This window comes from Oncorhynchus kisutch, linkage group LG8 (genome assembly GCF_002021735.2).
Source record: "Oncorhynchus kisutch isolate 150728-3 linkage group LG8, Okis_V2, whole genome shotgun sequence".
Classification (NCBI taxonomy): Eukaryota; Metazoa; Chordata; class Actinopteri; order Salmoniformes; family Salmonidae; genus Oncorhynchus; species Oncorhynchus kisutch.
This window is the reverse complement of record NC_034181.2, coordinates 36,022,842-36,042,006: the sequence shown is the minus strand read 5'-3', so window position 1 is coordinate 36,042,006 and position 19,165 is coordinate 36,022,842. Positions and strand designations below refer to the sequence as shown.

General features: G+C 42.0%; 2 protein-coding genes across 21 annotated transcripts in view; both read right to left on the bottom strand.

The window, feature by feature from the left end:
• Window positions 1–677: 677 nt before the first annotated feature.
• On the bottom strand, window positions 678–18,598 carry LOC109895765 (endophilin-B2-like). Of its 6 annotated transcripts, none has more exons than XM_020489730.2 (13): window positions 18,072–18,212; window positions 17,006–17,147; window positions 16,105–16,233; window positions 11,967–12,100; window positions 11,749–11,841; window positions 11,615–11,626; window positions 8,603–8,665; window positions 7,282–7,305; window positions 3,265–3,354; window positions 2,976–3,076; window positions 2,804–2,869; window positions 2,443–2,665; window positions 678–2,266 (listed from the first exon to the last, which is right to left on the bottom strand). In XM_020489730.2, exons 1-13 carry the CDS (start codon window positions 18,132–18,134, stop codon window positions 2,159–2,161), a joined length of 1,248 nt encoding a protein of 415 aa, XP_020345319.1. In that variant the 5' UTR covers window positions 18,135–18,212; the 3' UTR covers window positions 678–2,158. The 6 variants fall into 6 exon arrangements, with proteins under 6 accessions (XP_020345319.1, XP_020345324.1, XP_020345325.1 ...); XM_020489735.2 differs by having other exon boundaries at window positions 2,804–2,818; XM_020489736.2 differs by lacking the exon at window positions 2,804–2,869 and adding an exon at window positions 16,780–16,791 and having other exon boundaries at window positions 18,072–18,185.
• The window catches only part of LOC109895763 (phosphatidylinositol 4-phosphate 5-kinase-like protein 1), a 36,676-nt gene continuing 18,193 nt past the window's right edge, over window positions 683–19,165 (bottom strand). For 6 of the 15 annotated variants that reach the window (XM_031830224.1, XM_031830223.1, XM_031830226.1 and 3 more), the window contains 10 exons: window positions 18,072–19,000; window positions 17,006–17,147; window positions 16,105–16,233; window positions 11,967–12,100; window positions 11,749–11,837; window positions 8,603–8,665; window positions 7,282–7,305; window positions 3,265–3,354; window positions 2,443–3,076; window positions 683–2,266 (listed from right to left, as the gene is read on the bottom strand). In XM_031830224.1, the coding sequence (XP_031686084.1) occupies window positions 18,562–19,000 (439 nt within the window). In that variant the 3' untranslated portion in view covers window positions 683–2,266; window positions 2,443–3,076; window positions 3,265–3,354; ... (5 more) ...; window positions 17,006–17,147; window positions 18,072–18,561. Of the gene's footprint in view, window positions 2,267–2,442; window positions 3,077–3,264; window positions 3,355–7,281; window positions 7,306–8,602; window positions 8,666–11,748; window positions 11,842–11,966; window positions 12,101–16,104; window positions 16,234–17,005; window positions 17,148–18,071; window positions 19,001–19,165 lie in introns of those variants that run through there. The other 9 variants (XM_031830220.1, XM_020489723.2, XM_031830221.1 and 6 more) reach the window with 5 other exon arrangements.

Sequence of the window (19,165 nt, the reverse complement as noted above, 5' to 3'; positions counted from 1 at the left end):
CAGGTTTCAACACCATAGTGATGAGCTAGGAGGGCACTAAGCTAAGGGTCTGAACTCCTTCCTCTGCAACTGGGTACTAGACTTCCTGATGGGCTGACCCTCGGTGATGAGGGTAGGCAAGAACACCTCTGCCACACTGATCCTCAACACGGGGGCCCTCCAGGGGTGTGTGTTCAGCCCCCTCCTGTACTAACTATACACCCATGACTGCGTGGCATATATTATATTGTTTACTTACTGTGTATGTATACTGTATTCTCAACATAGCTCATCCTAATATACCTACTACTGTACATACCAGACCATTCCAAATTATACAGTCTAGACACACCACGTATTTATATTCTGGATTCTGACACTGCTCACTAATATAATCTACGTTCGATTGTTAATTGGACACATTCTGACATTTGATTTGTTTAGATCTTCTTATTTGTGTATTTGCTAGACATTATGCTGCACTGTAGGAGCTAGAAAAATATGCATTTCACTGCACCTGCAGGGACACCTGCAAATCGACCAATAAACTTTGATGTGATGTGTTACAGGATGTTGGACATAAGGTTTGAATTTGAAATTAAATGTATTTATAAGAGAATGATTACTTTCCATCTGACTGACTGCTACACCAGAATATTAGCCTAAGAACAACTTGAGCTGACAACCACATGACTGGATTGTGTCCAAATAAAGCATACTTTTTTTTTTATTACATCCTACATATTTTCATTCATTCAGCATGACTTGTAAACAGGCAATAAATACATTGACAGTAAAGGCAGAAAAGGGTCAAAACAAGACATGCCACAGCAGCAAATGGTACAAACCAGGGTTGGGCTCAATTCAGAATTGCATGCATATACTTGTTTCCTTTGATACTAAAATAAATAAAGATACATACATACAGCCATTAAAACTTTGGATTACAATTGTTCTTTTAAAGAGGCTTTTCAGTGGACAGAATAGTCCAACTCCTGCCAGTAGCACATGCAGCAGCCTAGGTCCTGTCTGAAAACACTTGATCACAGAAAAGACATCAGATCAAACAAACATTTTACTAAATAGAAACAAAAGACAACTGAAGGAACAGTAACATGTTTAAGAAACAGAAGAGCAAAAGAGCAAACTAAAAAAATTGACAAATGGGAATATAGCTAATCACAGATACTTAAATGATAAGTTGGTCTCGCATGCCAAAATGTATGTTCTGTGTCAGATCTGGCCTGTCTTCTTCAAAGGAAGTGTCCAAGCAAACAGGAGTGTGTGAACATTGTGGTGTGTACAATACATTCTATTAGCTATAGCAGATGGAAACAGCTCTCTGGCATCATTGTAAGGCAGCTAGTAAACGACTAGGAGTGCTTCAAATATTTGCTGTAAGAGTGATTACATTCCCAGTACGTTAAGCAGGGCATACGGCCATGAAATGTTTCAGTTCCTGGTAGTGGTAGAGGAAAATTACATTATAGGAATGTGGACTAACCATAGGTGCACAGGGTGTATGGAATGGAAAAGATTGGTGCATTGGTGCATATAGTTTAAACAGGTGACAGTGAGTGGGCAGGTTGTATGAAGCTTCACACCTGTTGTGAAAGGTCACCTAAAATAAAACCAAAAAGCCTGAATAACAGGGGATTTCAGTATGTACAGATCTGCAATCTTAAATTTGGCCACTCCGTTGTCGCAGAGAATTTTCCAGCGCAGCAGGAAATGCAAATTGTAGTGTATTCAAGGTTTAAAAAGGCTTCTAAAGTTTGTAATTTCCACTTAAAAAATGTCAGACTTGATTTGCCCTATTGAAAAAAATGTATCAGCCCCTACAAACTTGTCCCTTAATTATAATCCACATAACCATTTACATGTCTTGTAGCTGCAGGATTATTGTCCTGCTGTGAGAAGCAGGGTGAAATTAAAATCTATAAACATCTCACAATTCAGAATTTTCAGCCAAGTTGTCATGGTAACCATTCCTCCATATTCAATGTAGCGCATTTGCCTTCATAATTACCAATGATTTCATGCAGTCCTGGTGCGTACAGAATGTACAGTGGGTGTGTTTGCTTGTTTGAATTCGTCAACGTCTGCATGTTTGAAGGCATGTGAGTGCAATTGTGTGTGTGTGTGTGTTTGTCCATGTATTTCTTTGAGTGTAGTTTCTTTAGCTGAGCAGCTCCAGGTATGTGACAGGCACTCTCCCTTTCTGGTTCCCTCTCTCGCCAACGAGCCAGTCAGAGTCCATGCCTGGCACTGTGTAAACTGTGATTAGCTGGGAAAAGACAAGACAACATACAGTAGTGTATTAATAGTTATTCAGCAGTGTTAATACAATTAAACTGTACATGAGCCAGCAATCAGTCCACATATTCTAGCCTTGCACGGACACACCTGACTAAACGAATCACTGGCGTGCACAAAGAAAGGAATGTGTGCGAGTGTGCTCACCTCGTCAGCAAGTAGGGAGAGCTCACTGGTGTCGGCCGCGTCATAGTCGTACAGGACCTTGGCCTTGCGTGTGCCCGTGGCGGGGGCCTGTACCTCTTCGATTTTCAGTGTGTCTGTCTCCACAGCGCTGGCAGCGTCCTGGGGTAGGGTGGCATTCCCCTGGGGAGAGGAGCCACTGGAGGCCATGGAGAGACCCGGGTTACCAGCAAACGCATTGGGAAACCTGCAGAGGTTTAGGGAGAGAAGACAGCCATAAGGTACACAGCACATTCCCTAAGGAATAATAAGACTTCACCATATTTGATTTAGAAAAGCGGTTAACATAAATATGTTACTGTAATCGTCATCAAATGTTACTTACACATCTCCATTGGAACTGAGAGCATAAGAGATGACAGTGGAGATGGTCATTGATAAACAGCACACACTATTTGAATAGAGCAAATCATTGCAGCAAATGAAAGCCAGGCATAGACAACCCAGCTAGGTATGCCCAATATACATGTGTGCATCTACCCAGAGCCAGTCCTCACCTGCCCAGCTCTTTCTGCAGGTCTTGCATGTGCAGGTAACACTGCTTGTAGTAGGCTGTCTGTGCCTCCACAAACTCATGCAGGCAGCGCAGGTGGTTCACCTACAGACAACATATCCAAAACACAGACAAGACAACCCCGTTAGAAATACTTGTTCCTCCTCAACATACCCCGTTACCACCATGTTAAAACAGCACAATACACAGTAAACAGTACATATGCTAAAGAGAACGGTTATGTGTAGTGGTCATGTTTGTCCTCTCTATATGTGTGTGACCTCATGACTCACGTGTGTACTGCTGATGCCCTCCAGTAGGAGTCGTGTGACCTCTGCCTGTCTGTCAAACTCTGTCTGGGCCACTCGAAGTTCATGCGCTGCCTACAGAACAACAACAACAACACAGAATGAGATAACATGTCATTAGGGCTGTGGCGGTCACGAAATTAGGTCAGCCGGTGACTGTCAAGCAAATAACTGTCGGTCTCATGGTAATTGACGTTAATTAACAAACATATTTAGCATCTCCTGGTTTCCACACATCACCGACAAGCCACAGATGCAGGACTTTTGGAACATCTACATTTTAAAGTCTAATAAATCCATGTAATATAGCCAACACCTTCACAATTTATTAAAGAAAGGTCTAAAGAAGCAAGATATGAAGAAAATGTAGTCTATTTCAAAAGATCAAAATAGCATACTATGCATTGTCCTTGTTAAGTTCTGATCTGACTGTCATATGGCTGTGAGCTACACCAATTTAGCAGACAAGATTTGCTTAGAATTCCGTGGCATTAGTTTATAGTTTGAAGAATACAATTGAACCAAGTTGAATAAAATAGAAAGGATATTTTCTCCAAATGATTTGAGGGAGTGTTGGTATTCTGTGTTGAGCGGTTAACAAAGAAATAGGTACACCTATATGCTTAAGAGTTAATGTAAATGTAGTTGTTCTACAAACGTTGGGCTATACGTTTTGATTTTGAATGCATTGTAAGGCTGCATGATGCGACTAATGATGACTTGAAAAAAATTAGCTTGAAGAGCCTGAGCTCTGCTTTGTTTTTTTGGGACAGGCTGTACACACGATCAGTCTCTCATTCATAATTTGACAGCACTTGATAATGCCTCGAATTTCATGGTGGCGTCCCCTGTGTGTGGCCCTTAAATACACCCTTAAATACAAATCCAGGCCTTTTGTGGCCAGCGGACGTTGTACCCTTCTCCCCGAGTGCTGAGCGCACCAATGAACCTCTCACTCACATGGCTCTCCATCACTTTATCGGGTCTTTCTCACAGGCTACAAGTGAAGACAGACACATCGGGGACGCAACTCGCACAATTCCAAGGTGCATATTGAAGATACTGGAAGAACTGTTCACATGTACTTTGTCAGCCAACAAGATGAGTATGTCTAACGAACAGCAAAAGCACTAGCCTACGTCAATTTACTACCCCCATAGTACAAAAGATGACCTATTCTTATCTGTGCGAGAAATAAATATTCCAAATAGTCTGGGACAGTTGACGGATGTGATATATCCCAAAATAATACAACCAATAGCATCAAATAAACGTTTTTACGCAATGTGGCTGACGTAACAGATCAGAACGTTTAGCTTGAAATGTTGATAAACTATTAGGCTTCACGTTATAAGTGCAGCAATGCGCACACGGCAGTAGGCTTGAAGCACACATCACACCATTGTCAAAAGTGACCGCAAATGTGATTATGCATGTAATGCTTCTATAAAAGGTGCATTTTAATTGTGAAAATGATCTTCCCCAAACCTGAAACTCACACGCTGATTATGTAGGCAAGTTAGGCTCTACACCCCTTGTAAAGTGGATGAATGTGCTTAACTTTAAGAAGTAATTTGGCCACTTTAGTTGTGATACAAATCTTATCAAAACATACAGGCCAGGCTACATGAGGTGTGTGACTATGATTAGACAACGTTGCCAAAATGTTATATTATTTCTTGCCTTATGCTGGGCATCATTCACAAGTGATTATCTATAATTCATAAGTGATAGACTGATGGGTGACAATATTACACTATTATTGAATTAATATTGTCTTTACATACAGTACTGTCAAAAGTTTGGACACACCTACTCATTCAAGGGTTTTCCTTTATTTTTACTATTTTCTACATTGTAGAATAACAGAAGACATCAAAACTATGAACTAATGCACATGGAATCATGTAGTAACCAAAAAAGTATATGTTTAGAATATTCAAATAGCCACCCTTTGCCTTGATGACAGATTTGCACTCTCTTGACATTCTCTCAATCTGCTGAGCACTTGTTGGCTGCTTTTCCTTCACTCGGCGGTCCAACTTTTTCCAAACAATCTCAATTGGGTTGAGGTTGGGGGATTGTGGAGGCCAGGTCATCTGATGCAGCACTCCGTCACTCTCCTTCTTGGTCAAATAGCCCTTACACAGCCTGGAGGTGTGTTGGGTCATTGTCCTGTTGAAAAACAAATTATAGTCCCACTAAGCGCAAACATAATGGGTTGGTGTATCGCTGCAGAATGCTATGGTAGCCGTGCTGGTTAAGTGTGCCTTGAATTCGGAAGAAGAAAAAAATATATATATATATATATATTTAAAAAGAAATCGCTGACCATGTCACCAGCCAAGCACAATCACACCTCGTCCTCCATGCTTCACGGTGGGAACCACGCATGCGTAGATCATCTGTTCACCTACTCTGCGTCTCACAAAGACACGGCGGTTGGAACCAAAAATCTCAAATTTGGACTCATCAGGCCAAAGGACCGATTTCCACCGGTCTAATGTCCATTGCTTGTGCTTCTTGGCCCAAGCAAGTCTCTTCTTATTATTAGTGTCCTTTAGCCGTGGTTTCTTTGCAGCAATTCGACCATGAAGGCCTGATTAACGGAGTCTCCTCTGAACAGTTGATGTTGAGATGTGTTTGTTACTTGAACTGTGTGAAGCATTTAATTGGGCTGCAATCTGAGGTGCAGTTAATTCTAATGAACTTATCCTCTGCAGCAGAGGTAACTCTGGGTCTTCGTTTCCTGCGGCGGTCCTCATGAGAGTCAGTTTCATCATAGCACTTGGTGGTTTTTGCGACTGCACTTGAAGAAACGTTAAAATGTTCTTGACATTTTCTGGGTTGACTGACCTTCATGTCTTAAAGTAATGATGGACTGTCATTTCTCTCTGCTTATTTGAGCTGTTCTTGACATAATATGGACTTGGTCTTTTACCAAATAGGTCCATTTCTGTATACCACCCCTACCATGTCACAACACATGACACATTAATGAAAGAAATTCTACAAATTAACAAGGCACACAAATTAATTTAAATGCATTTCGGGTGACTACATCATGAAGCTGGTTGAGAGAATGCCAAGTGTGTGCAAAGCGGTCATCAAGGCAAATGGTGGCTACTTTGAAGAATATATCAAATATATTTTGATTTGTTTAACCCTTTTCTGGTTACTACATGATTCCATCTGTGTTATTTCATTGTTTTGATGTCTTCACAAATATTATTTTTAATTACAATAATAAAAAAATAAAAAAAACTTTAATAGAGTAGGTGTGTCCAAACTTTTGACTGGTACTATATATTAAATATTGTGTGTGTGAAATTTGCTTTGAATTAGAATGGACCATTATCATGCACCTGTCCCGAAAAAGGGACAGCGAGAAAAAATACATGTCATCTATGCATTTAAATAGCGATTGGGGGTTACTTTTCCTAAGGTTCATGTTCATGCAACCCAGGTAGGCTATACTCCTTTTGTAAAGATAAGTCATGTGCTTAATATTAGGAAAGTTGAGAAATAAATATAGTAGGCCTAGCCTATAGAAAGCTGATGGGAACCTCCTCTTTTTAATAGAGGCCATCACTCTGTTTTCTCACGTAATTGCATAGCCTATAGAAATGTTGTGCAACACGAGCTCTCATTAAGTATTTGATTAGATTTTCAATTACATTTGCATTGATGTCAGAGTGATTAGAGGGACAATAGAGTGTGGAGTACCAGGCAATTAGAAGGTTGGTAGGCTACTAATGACCAGCAGCAGCAGAGCTTGGAGAAGCCTAGTTACCATGACTAAAACAGTCACATAGAATTTGACTGCATTCATGAATCGTGAACGCTGGTGTGGCGGTAATAGCTACATGTCCTTTATCAGCTGTTTTGTTTGTGTCCACCAGTGTGTGCGGAAAGAGACAATCTAGAAACAAAAGATAAAGAGTAAAGATATAATTTATTTAGACAGTATGTGAGGACGGTATACAAACATGTCGTACTCACTTTGTCCACTTCCTCACTCCAGAGCTGAAAAGCCGCAGGACAACAAGAGAGGGGGAGAGAGACACACATTCTGATGACATCACAGGGGAGACACACACATTCTTAGATTGAGACTGATGACATGACAGTTAAGAAACATACGTTTTCAACCCAGGGGTGCATTCAAGACAGCAGATTTGCCAGATTCTGGTACTGTGCTCAGAGTAAATTTTATCTGGATCATTTGAAGTGAAACACCTGTGAAGATCTTTACACTACTTTTGTGGGTGTGTCCGAAAAGTGTCACATAGATAATGGACTTTATGCCGAAAGCAATCTGGTGATAAAGTGGTTAGAGCGTTGGGCCAGTAACCGAAAGGTTGCTGGATCGAAACCCTGTCATGGTAAAAATCTGTCATTCTGCCCTTGAATAAGGCAGTTAACCCACTGTTCCCCGATAGGTCATCATTGTAAATAAGAATTTGATCTTAACTGACTTGTCTAGTTAAATAAATAAACTGTTGCTACAGATGTCGAAGCACATAATTGTCTAGAATAAAAAAATATATGTCTCCTATTGTGTCTTGTATACAACCCTGGTTGTCATGGGTGACAACACAAAGAGACATGATTAACATTATAGTGTCTTATACTCCAAGTCGATATTCACGTCATGTTGTAGATGTATAGTCCATTTGTGTTGTTGGTGGGGCCACAACGTTTTATTTATTTAACTGGGATTATACCATGGAATTGTTGAATACTCAATTCTGATTGGCTGGAAGAACATTCTAGAGCAGGCATTATTTCCCTATAATGCACAGCAATATTCAATGGCTATGAAGTTAATTGTTAATAGTCTCTCTGGGACAGTGCATATTGTTCTTTGCCCTAGCACTAACTCACCGGACTCAAATAATCTATCCTGACGATGAGTTGATCAGCTGAATCAAGTGTGTTAGGGCAAAACAGTGTGCACCCCTTTGGACCCCCCAGGACTAGCCTCACCAGCCACCCTGATCTCAGTCAGCTTACATAAATGGTTCGCTACACATATATCTACATCTGTGTAGAGAATATCTCACAAGCTTACATGAATGTCTGGTGAGATCAGGGTGGCTCGCGAGGCAGCCGCAGGACCAGGATTGGGAAACACTGCTCTAGGACCTCTAGGTGGAGCGGGGCACTCAACACTTGGCTGTAGTCTCTACCTGCCTGCAACATGACGCATGTGGACACTGTGTATGGAGAGGCTGCTCGAGGTTATGAGCACACTGATGTCAGCGAGAGTAGGCTACATGTAGTGTTAGTGTAGCGTGGACTGGCTGTTTAAGCTACTTACCGCAGATGCACTGGCAGAGAGGACATAATTCCTGGGTCTGGTCTCCTGAAAATCAGGCACAGCCTACAGACATGGCAGAGCAGTTTACACGTACAGTATGGTGTGCACCAAACCAAAGAAACAAAATCAAACAAAACAAAAAAGTATAATAAAGTCATGTGACAGGAAAGCACACAGCAAAAACGAAACCCTTCGTTCTTTACTTGCTGATATACAGAGACAATTCTGAGACCGGTCCAAATATCTTTCTACACCTGCATATCTCCTGGTGATTCCCAAGCCGCGTTAGACTAGAAGGTTAATGACTATACAGCATGTGTAAATAAACACAGCAGGATGTGAGATCATTCTGTGTACACAGCCTGTACAGGAAGCAGACCTTCAACTATTACACCATTCTAGCTCATACTATGTGTAGCCTGCAAAGTATACCTAGACAATAGTTCCTGTCTTCCGGTCAGAGGCTAAGCTATAATATAATGGAGTAACTAGAATGTTATATACTAGGTGATGAGTTGTTGGTTTGATCTTTAATGTATATTTTATGTAAATGTATGAGCACGTGGAAAATAATTTATTATTCTGAGGACAATATATCGAATAAAGTGTTTCCCGAACTCGTTTAGCTAATTCAGCTAATTCTAATAATCAAAGATGAATTGATTATTGGAAACAGTTGTGCAGGGCTAGGGGAAAAAAACTCAACTTGCACCACTTGGGGTCCCCAGGACTGAGTTTGGGACACACTGATCTAATATAATAAAATTACTCTCAAATGAGTTCTTAAATCATTACATTGGACTGGCCAAATCCCAAAGTAATTAAAGTGCTGTACTTTAGGAAATACAGTACATGACCAAAGTATGTGGACACCTGGTAGTCGAACATCTCATTCCAAAATCATGGGCATTAATATGGAGTTGGTCCCCCCTTTGCTGCCATAACAGCCTCCACTCTTCTGGGAAGGCTTTCCACTAGATGTTGGAACATTGGCTGAAAGGAAGCAAGTCCCCGCAGCACAAGAGCATTAGTGAGGTTGGGCGATTAGGCCTAGCTCGCAGTCGGCGTCCTAATTCATCCCAAAGGTATTTGATGGGCTTGAGGTCAGGACTCTGTGCAGGCCAGTCAAGTTCTTCCACACTGATCGACAAACCATTTCTGTAGGGACCTTGCTTTGTGCACAGAGGCGGTGTTATGCTGAAACAAGAAAGGGCCAAACAAACAAGAAAGGGCCAACCAAACTGTTGCCACAAAGTTGGAAGCACAGAATCATCTAGAATGTCATTGTATGCTGCAGCGTTAAGATTTCCCTTCACTGGAACTAAGGGGCCTAGCCCGAACAATGAAAATCAGCCCCAGACCATTATTCCCCCTCTACCAAACTTTACAGTTGGCACTAGCATTTGGGCAGGTAGCGTTCTCCTGACATCCGCCAAACACAGATTTGGCCATCGGGCTGCCAGATGGTGAAGCGTGGTTTCCACTGCTCCAAAGTCCAATGGCAGTGAGCTTTACACCACTCAAGCCGACACTTGGCATTGTGCATGGTGATCTTAGGCTTGTGTGCATGGTGATCGTAGGCTTGTGTGCAGCTGCTCGGCCACGGAAACACATTTCATGAAGCTCCCAGTGAACAGTTATTGTGCCAAAGTTGCTCCAGAGGCAGTTTGAAACTTGGTAGTGATTGTTGCAACTAAGGAGAGACGATTTTTACATGCTATGCGCTTCGGCATTCCGTGGTCCCGTTCTGTGAGCTTGTGTGGCCGACCACTTTGTGGCTCAGCCGTTGATGCTCCTAGACATTTTTACTTCACAATAACAGGACTTATATTTGACCGGGTCAGCTCTAGCAGGACAGAAATTTGACGAACTGACTTGTTAAGGTGGCATCCTATAACGGCGTCATGTTATATGTCACTGAGCTCTTCAGTAAGGCCATTCTACTGCCAATGTTCTATGGCATGGCTGTGTGCTCGATTTTATACACGTGTAGGCAACGGGTGTAGCTGATCTAGCCAAATCTACTAATTTGAAGGCGTGTCCACATACTTTTGTGTGTGTGTATATATATAATATATATAAATATATTATATATATAATATATATAAATATATTATATAATATATAATATATATATATATATAAATATATTATATAATATATAATATATAGTGTAGGTTGGCTAAACTAATACATACAAATTAGCATGCCTTCATGTGGCAATCACCATGCATACAGGTTTCAAATATCTGATTTGATATTAGTCTACAACTGAAAGAACATATTTTCTCCGTACATCTGTTTATTTACTCATGTTATTACAGAAAAAAATCTAATCAAATGGCTAATACAATGGCTAATACAATGGCTAATCAAATCAGATCTTTGCCCTGAAGGAAAAACTCAGCCAAAAATCTAAACATTTGAAATGCTCTGACAGAATGGGAGCAGGGAATATGAAGTGAAGCTAGACCTTGGTCATGGTATAATAGGGCAAGCAGGTTAGCAATCAGGACTCTCAACTCCAGTCATCTGCACTCACATGGGACACGGCCTCTCCTCTCACTACTGCTATCAAATAGGCCTTCGTGATTTTATGAGGGGATACATTTGGTAATTGGATGCAGTTTGTCACGGACTCAAATTAGTCTAATTTGAAATACACTTTTGTTTCACCATTTTCCAAATACTTGTGTACTACTCAGTTTTGTTGACTCTAGGGTCATATACGGGTTTGCTCCAGTGCAAATCAAATCAAAGTTTTTGTCACATGTGCCGAATACAACAGGTGTAGACCTTACCGTTAAATGCTTACTTACAAGCTTAAAATTCTTACAAGGCCTTACCATGCCACAAGTTCATTTCACTCACTTTCAAGAGAACTCTAGTCCCTCTCTCTCTCTGAAGACAAACATGCACTTAACTGGATTTCATGGTGGCAATGAGCATGTCAGAAAGAAAAAGGGAAAATAAAATAACTAAAAGTGGACAATATTTTACACTAATACTCACTTCTCCCTCACACTGTGAACATAATTAGAACAGAGACAGATGTTAGTTAGCAGAAGCAGTTCGCTCTGAACTGGAGCCTGGTTACATGATGCAGCTGAAGGTGCACAGGGAGAGGTGGTGGAGGGTAGACTCACCGCGGCCTTGGACTCGGCTAGTTTGGCTTTCTTCAGTCGTGCTTTACTGGAGTCCAGGTCCAGTCTGCGGTTCTCCAGGAGACGCCTCTCTTTCTGAGGCAGAGAGGAGAAGATCAGCACCTCTCTGTACGGCATGACCCCACACATAAATCCTGGTCTATACACGGGTCTGCATGCAATCTCATGATGTCCCTCTGAGGCCAGAAAGCCAGACTCACTGAGATGGTCCTCCAGTCTCCTTCCAGAAAGTTCCTGAGTGGGGCAAGGAAGCTGATAGCGGAGGTCTGTAGGAACTCTCTCTGTGCACCGCCTAGTCTCCTCTCACAGTCACCTACCTTGATCAGGGTGCTACCTACAGAACACACACACACGAGAATATGATGAACCCACACACAATATGTGAAATATACAGTGGGCTCCAAAATTACTGGCACCCCTGACTGGCAATGCACAAACACTACTTTAAAAAATGAACAATATAATTATAGAGATAAACTCAAAATAACAACATATGAATAAAGTACAGTATTTCTCACGTTTCAAATCAACCAACCAAAATGATGCAATTATTTAAAACAAAATACATTTCCCCAAAATCAAGGTTTCATAATTATTGGCACTCCTCATTTAGTACAACCACCTCTGGCCAGGATAACAGACAGCATGGAGTCTTTTCCTGTAATGTTTGACAAGGAACACATTTGGAGGGATTTTGGACCATTCCTCTATGCAGATCCTTTCTAGAGCATTCACATTCTTGGGTTTGCGCTTATCAACTGCATAAAGATAAACATAAATAAGTGGAATTTAATTCCTAGTTTAATTTTGGTTGATGTTATTTTCAATAATCTTTAAGGGTGCCATTAATTGTGAAACCTTGATTTTTAGGGACATTGATTTTTAATGAAATCAATAAATGATTTTGTTGGGTTCCATTGAAACATGAATAAAGTACAGTATTTCTCACATGTTGGTATTTTGAGTTGCTCTCTATAATGAGATTGTTTATAAGTTTAAGTATTGTTTGTGCATTGCCAGTCAGGAGTGACAGTAATTTTGGAACCCATTGTAGGTATAAGAGTCTAACTTATTACTTAGGAATGACTTAATGCTTATCATAAGAACACAGACAGACAAAAGTCGAGACCAATAGGACTTGGTAGTGCAACACAACCGGTTTAGGATCTCAAACATTAAAGCTGCAGTATGTAACTTTTTGGGTGACCCAACCAAATTCACATAGACATGTGAGTTATTAGTCTGTCACTCTCATTGAAAGCAAGTCTAAGAAGCGGTAGATCTAAATATGTGCAATATTTCTCTGCTTTCCGTTCTTAAGTTTCATTTTTGTATCTTTTTTATGTGCCCAACTACTTTATACCCGTGAAGGAAGAAGAACGGAAACAGAGGGGAACCTCTAGAGTAGCAACATTCTTGACATGGCAGAAACTCAAATTTCCCCTTTGAATGTAGGGGTTTCTCCAGATGTAAAAACAGACAAAAGGAGTACAGGAATACCTGATGGATAACACCACACAGCAAGGATTATATCATCAAACAGGCCTACAACTTGCGGAATTTGAAGTATGCATATCTGTGTGGGTTACTTGTTGGAAGGCATGGACAGACCGCATTGGTATACTGAAGAAATCATGTTTTTCGACATGTCATTGCTGTGAGGAGACACTACTACAACAGAGTTTCTACACCCACACACAGAAGGTTGCATCACTAAAACCTACAACTGAGAAACAGACCACTAATGACCTGATTAGAGCAGCTGAGTGTCCATCTAGTTACTATTGCAGGAGAGGAAATAATGGGATTGATGACTGATCGATCTGTATGCCAATAAGGGGTTTCCACTGCTCCACACAGCTGTCTGCTTTGTGACATGGTGTACAAATTAATTCATTAGAAATCTAATGATTTAAATCACTAAAACATGCCTGTTCTTGCATAGTATAGGTTACTGTGTGTGCATTTTTATTATTGGAAAAAACAAAAAAAAGAGACTTATTGGCATCAGCTTAATGTATAAAACAAATCATTGCTAAGCAGGAGTACTGCAGAGCTGTTCATTAAGCTGTACATGGCCCAGCACTCAGATCTCTGTTACTGAGCTCCATTTCAACTGAAGGAGAAAAGCACCAGACAGGCAGCCTAATAAACTAATTTCTGCATAAACATTCTGCGTATATGAGCCAAGCCTGAAGCTCTCAACAACATTCACATAGGAGAGAGAGAGCGAGCGCAAACTATTGATCCTCAGGGCTGCCAGTGAAGGAGAGAGGCCTATTTATTGGCCTGACAGACATGAGACAGCCTGGAGGGCAGGGGCGGGAGGAGACCAATTCACTAACAACAGCTATCGTCACCAATCTCACTGCTCACTCACCTTAGGGTGAAATCATCAGTAGAAACAAAAGGCTTTGGGAAGAGTTCTACACTAAACTACTGGAAAATGATCATGATTTCACCCTAAGGTGATAAAGCACTAAATAAACTTCAGTTAGTGCTAAATATGGCTGCTAGAATCCTGACTACAACCAAAAAATGTGATCATATTATTCCAGTGCTAACCTCTCTACACTGGCTTCCTGTCAAAGCAAGGGCTGATTTCAAGGTTTTACTGCTAACCTATAAAGCATTACATGGGCTTGCTCCTACCTATCTCTCTGATTTGGTCCTGCCGTACATACCTACACGTACGCTACGGTCACAAGACGCAGGCCTCCTAATTGTCCCTAGAATTTCTAAGCAAACAGCTGGAGGCAGGGCTTTCTCCTATAGAGCTCCATTTTTATGGAACGGTCTGCCTACCCATGTCAGAGACGCAAACTCGGTCTCAACCTTTAAGTCTTTACTGAAGACTCATCTCTTCAGTGGGTCATATGATTGAGTGTAGTCTGGCCCAGGAGTGGGAAGGTGAACGGAAAGGCTCTGGAGCAACGAACCGCCCTTGCTGTCTCTGCCTGGCCGGTTCCCCTCTTTCCACTGGGATTCTCTGCCTCTAACCCTATTATAGGGGCTGAGTCACTGGCTTGCTGGGGCTCTCTCATGCCGTCCCTGGAGGGGGTGCGTCACCTGAGTGGGTTGATTCACTGTTGTGGTCATCCTGTCTGGGTTGGTGCCCCCCCCTTGGGTTGTGCCGTAGCGGAGATCTTTGTGGGCTATACTCAGCCTTGTCTCAGGATGGTAAGTTGGTGGTTGAAGATATCCCTCTAGTGGTGTGGGGGCTGTGCTTTGGCAAAGTGGGTGGGGTTATATCCTTCCTGTTTGGCCCTGTCCGGGGGTGTCCTCGGATGGGGCCACAGTGTCTCCTGACCCCTCCTGTCTCAGCCTCCAGTATTTATGCTGCAGTAGTTTGTGTCGGGGGGCTGGGGTCAGTTTATTATATCTGGAGTACTTCTCCTGTCCTATTCGGTGTCCTGTGTGAATCTAAGTGTGCGTTCTCTAATTCTCTCCTTCTCTCTTTCTTTCTCTCTCTCGGAGGACCTGAGCCCTAGGACCATGTCCCAGGACTACCTGACATGATGACTCCTTGCTGTCCCCAGTCCACCTGGCCATGCTGCTGTTCCAGTTGCAACTGACCTGAGCCCTAGGACCATGCCCCAGGACTACCTGACATGACTCCTTGCTGTCCCCAGTCCACCTGGCCATGCTGCTGTTCCAGTTTCAACTTCCACCTGACTGTGCTGCTGCTCCAGTTTCAACTGTTCTGCCTTATTATTAATCGACCATGCTGGTCATTTATGAACATTTGAACATCTTGGCCATGTTCTGTTATAATCTCCACCCGGCACAGCCAGAAGAGGACTGGCCACCCCACATAGCCTGGTTCCTCTCTAGGTTTCTTCCTAAGTTTTGGCCTTTCTAGGGAGTTTTTCCTAGCCACCGTGCTTCTACACCTGCATTGCTTGCTGTTTGGGTTTTTAGGCTGGGTTTCTGTACAGCACTTTGAGATATCAGCTGATGTACGAAGGGCTATATAAATAAATTTGATTTGATTTGATGTTCAATGTACCCTGTAATTACACCTGCAACCCTGTACATTAAACGTCTAATGTCATTTAAAATCAATATCCTGTATCAACTATGGAGATCATTTCTCACAGGGATATACCACAAATGTTTTGAGCCCTTCTTATAGCACAAGGGTGAGGGCACAGGGTGAAGATGTATTGGGTAAGTGAGAAAATGCATTTTCCAGAAAATGCCACTCATGGATTTGACTGGGGCTCAAGGCACAGTCTCCTCTCTCAAAAATGAAATGATCACTGGCCAATCCTCTCAAAACAAACCAGATTTAGACCACCTGGGAAGAATAAGTATACACAACGCCTGAGTACACACCATATGGAGTTCCAGGTCCAAAATCTTTAGCCGCATCCTGCATGTAATGACCCAGTAGTTCTCCATTATTTGGTCTGGATGGAACCGTTCTGTCAAGCTTCTCATACAGGAACTCCTCAATCCTGGCACCTGCCAATACAAAGAGGGGGATGTCCTGCTTCAAGAGAGGACTTGAAAAAAATAGTTGTCACAGATGGACACTATGAAACCTAGTCTGAGAATGGAAATTCATGGGAGAGAAGATTGCCAAAGAAAGGTAAGAAAATGCCCAATATGACAATGTAGAGTATTGTAATTCAACATGGTGGGAATGAGGTGTAGAATGAAGATGTCGTGGAGATATGAGTGAAATAACATTTAATGGTTTTGTAGAGAGATTAACATATTCATCCCACACACGGTAAATGCAAGTTTCTGAGGAATTAATTGCTGCATGTTACCCATATGCCTGAGTCAGTGTCTGGTGTGCTTAACACACAGAGCTGTTCACTGATAAGTAGGCTACCGCTTGCAATAGAGGATAATCAACAGGTTTTCATAACCACAGAACAAGCGCTAGAACAGACTGGTGCTTGAAAACAGCCAATACTGCATAGAGCATTTGTCTGCTGCACTACAGACCAGTAGGATGAAAAGATTCCACAACAGGGCACTATGGGAGGGAGGGATACTCACCAGTGTGGTCAACTGTAGCATGGAGAATCAGAGAGTCACAGGTTAGAGCACAATGCTCTCTATCACCATGCTACCGCCATGTTTCACATAAAATAAACTCATTGGTTTTCATTGAATGTGTTTCTGGTCCTTCTATCCTGTGTGTGTGTGTGTCTGCATTATAAGTAGGGTTGGGAGTTGTGGAGGCCTCTGTCCTGATCAGTTCAGTGTGTATGCCGGGCCTTACTTGGGTTGGGCTGCAGCAGAACCTCTGTCTGCCTGAAGATTTTCTCTGTCCAGTTTTTTGTGGAATCGGCACGGCTGAGCAGATTCTCAAAATGGGCATCCAGCTCAGTCTTCTCTACCTGTCCGAACTTTTCCCCTGTGAACTTTGGCAAAATACACAATGAAAGAATCACTTTCACTTCTCTGTGAACAAGGCCTATTGCAGTGACTCAACATCAATTGTGCATTTCCACTGTTTCTGTGTATCATGGAACTTTTCTATAGTGTCCGTGGAGCTGCCCTATGACATGTCACTTGAATCGTCAACATTATCACTGGTGTAGGGATGCTCTTCACGCCATGCGACTCCTCATAGGCTACTGGAAACCATTAACTAAATACCACACCCTCATACACCATGAAACACTACACCTGCTAGTCTCCCAGTCCCTGTCTAATTAATGATTCACCAGTCTTTTCCCATTGCCAGTATCCTCTGGCAAGGGGTTTAGATACAAAGTCTGAGAAATAAAACCGAATGGAACTTCTATGGGCTGAACAGACATCCATTGCTTCCTTGCAACGTTACTGTAGACATTGAGAAATCAGTCCCACTGTCATTTTCATCATGACCTGTTACACTGTCACAATAATGAAAAACGTGTCTGGCTTTGTAATGTTTGGGGGTTGGGCAAAGGGGGCACGAAAGGTCACCTCTGACCCCACAGCTACACCGTACCTGAAAAGCAAAGTAGCGAACGTCAGCTATAGCATCAAGCTAGCAGTGGCTATCACAAACGGCATAGAAACCTTCCTTCAATATATCTATGTTACAAGCCAGGAAAAAAGCTAGCAGTGTCGTACGATGGCTACTATGACGGGAGGATAACGTCAGCTGAACCAATGTTTTGTGTAGGATATAGAGGGTATTATGTCAGTAACGTAAGCTGAAGGATTTGGCAATGATGCCAACTCATGCAGTTTCCCGTTTTTATTTAAGCCAGACGTTACTAGCTATTTCGCGAACATTAGCTAGCTAGCATTTAACGTTAATCAATTTATAGGAGACACGACATAAATTACCCTACCTGTACAGCTCGTGTGAAAAACACTCCAGCATCCGAAGCTAATTTCTTCACGTTGAAATCCATTATGTTGGAAGTATCTGGCTAAACACACATCTAGAGCTATGTCCAGGGAGACGATATTCAGTCAGCGGTATCTGTCACCGTCTCTGGTATCTACACATCATCCTGAAATCATTATTCTATCAGTGATCTTCTACCCATTTTATGGAGTTTGTGGTTTCTTATGCAGTGACAGGTTTTATTATTGATTCTCTAATCACGACTTATTCCAATACATTTTATACACATTCATACATGATTTTTGAGAAACCTGCCACATAATTGTTTGGGGGACATATCACTAATGTAAAATTCCTCTAGATATATATATATATAAACAGGCTACCACTGCAACAGAAGCTATTTGGTGCCACCTACTGTTCATAAAACAAGTTGATTATTCACTTGACAGTCTCTTCTGTGTCTTTCAATGGGCTTCAGTGTCCCCGTTTTACTTGGTGTGGTCCTTCACCCACTGGCAGAACCTCTGGGAGTAGGTAGCTGGGCTGACAGTGGAGAAGGCTCTGCCAGGGAAGCGCAGACTCTTCCACAGGTTCTCCTGCCTTTTCTTCACACCGTACACAGTGAAAAAGTCTACAATACCCACAAAGTAGCGCAGCTTTGGTCCGTCTATGACATGCACAGAGTTTTTTAAATTAGGCAGCAGCCTACGGTGATGAGCTTGGAACTCCAGGAGTTCTGCTTCTGTACAGTTTACAGAGTGTAGGTTTATCTCCTGGAGGGGGATTCCATGGCCAGAGTGTTCCCCTGTGTTCTGGATGTGGTCTGACCCACTGTCTATTGTATCTGATGCCAGTCGAGCAGAGTACCCCTCCAACAACGGAATAGTGGGGGGATCTTCCTCTGCGGGACTGTCTTGGTCCATTGACCTGCAGAGGAAAGACCATTCAAGAACTGAATAACAAAGAGATAACAATCAGCTTAAGAGTAAAATACCTGATTTGCAATTATCTTCTCACTGTGTTACTTTACATTAGCTGCATGTCTGGAAGGTCCACAAAAGAAAACTAGTGCGTTACTTTTTTTTTCATACT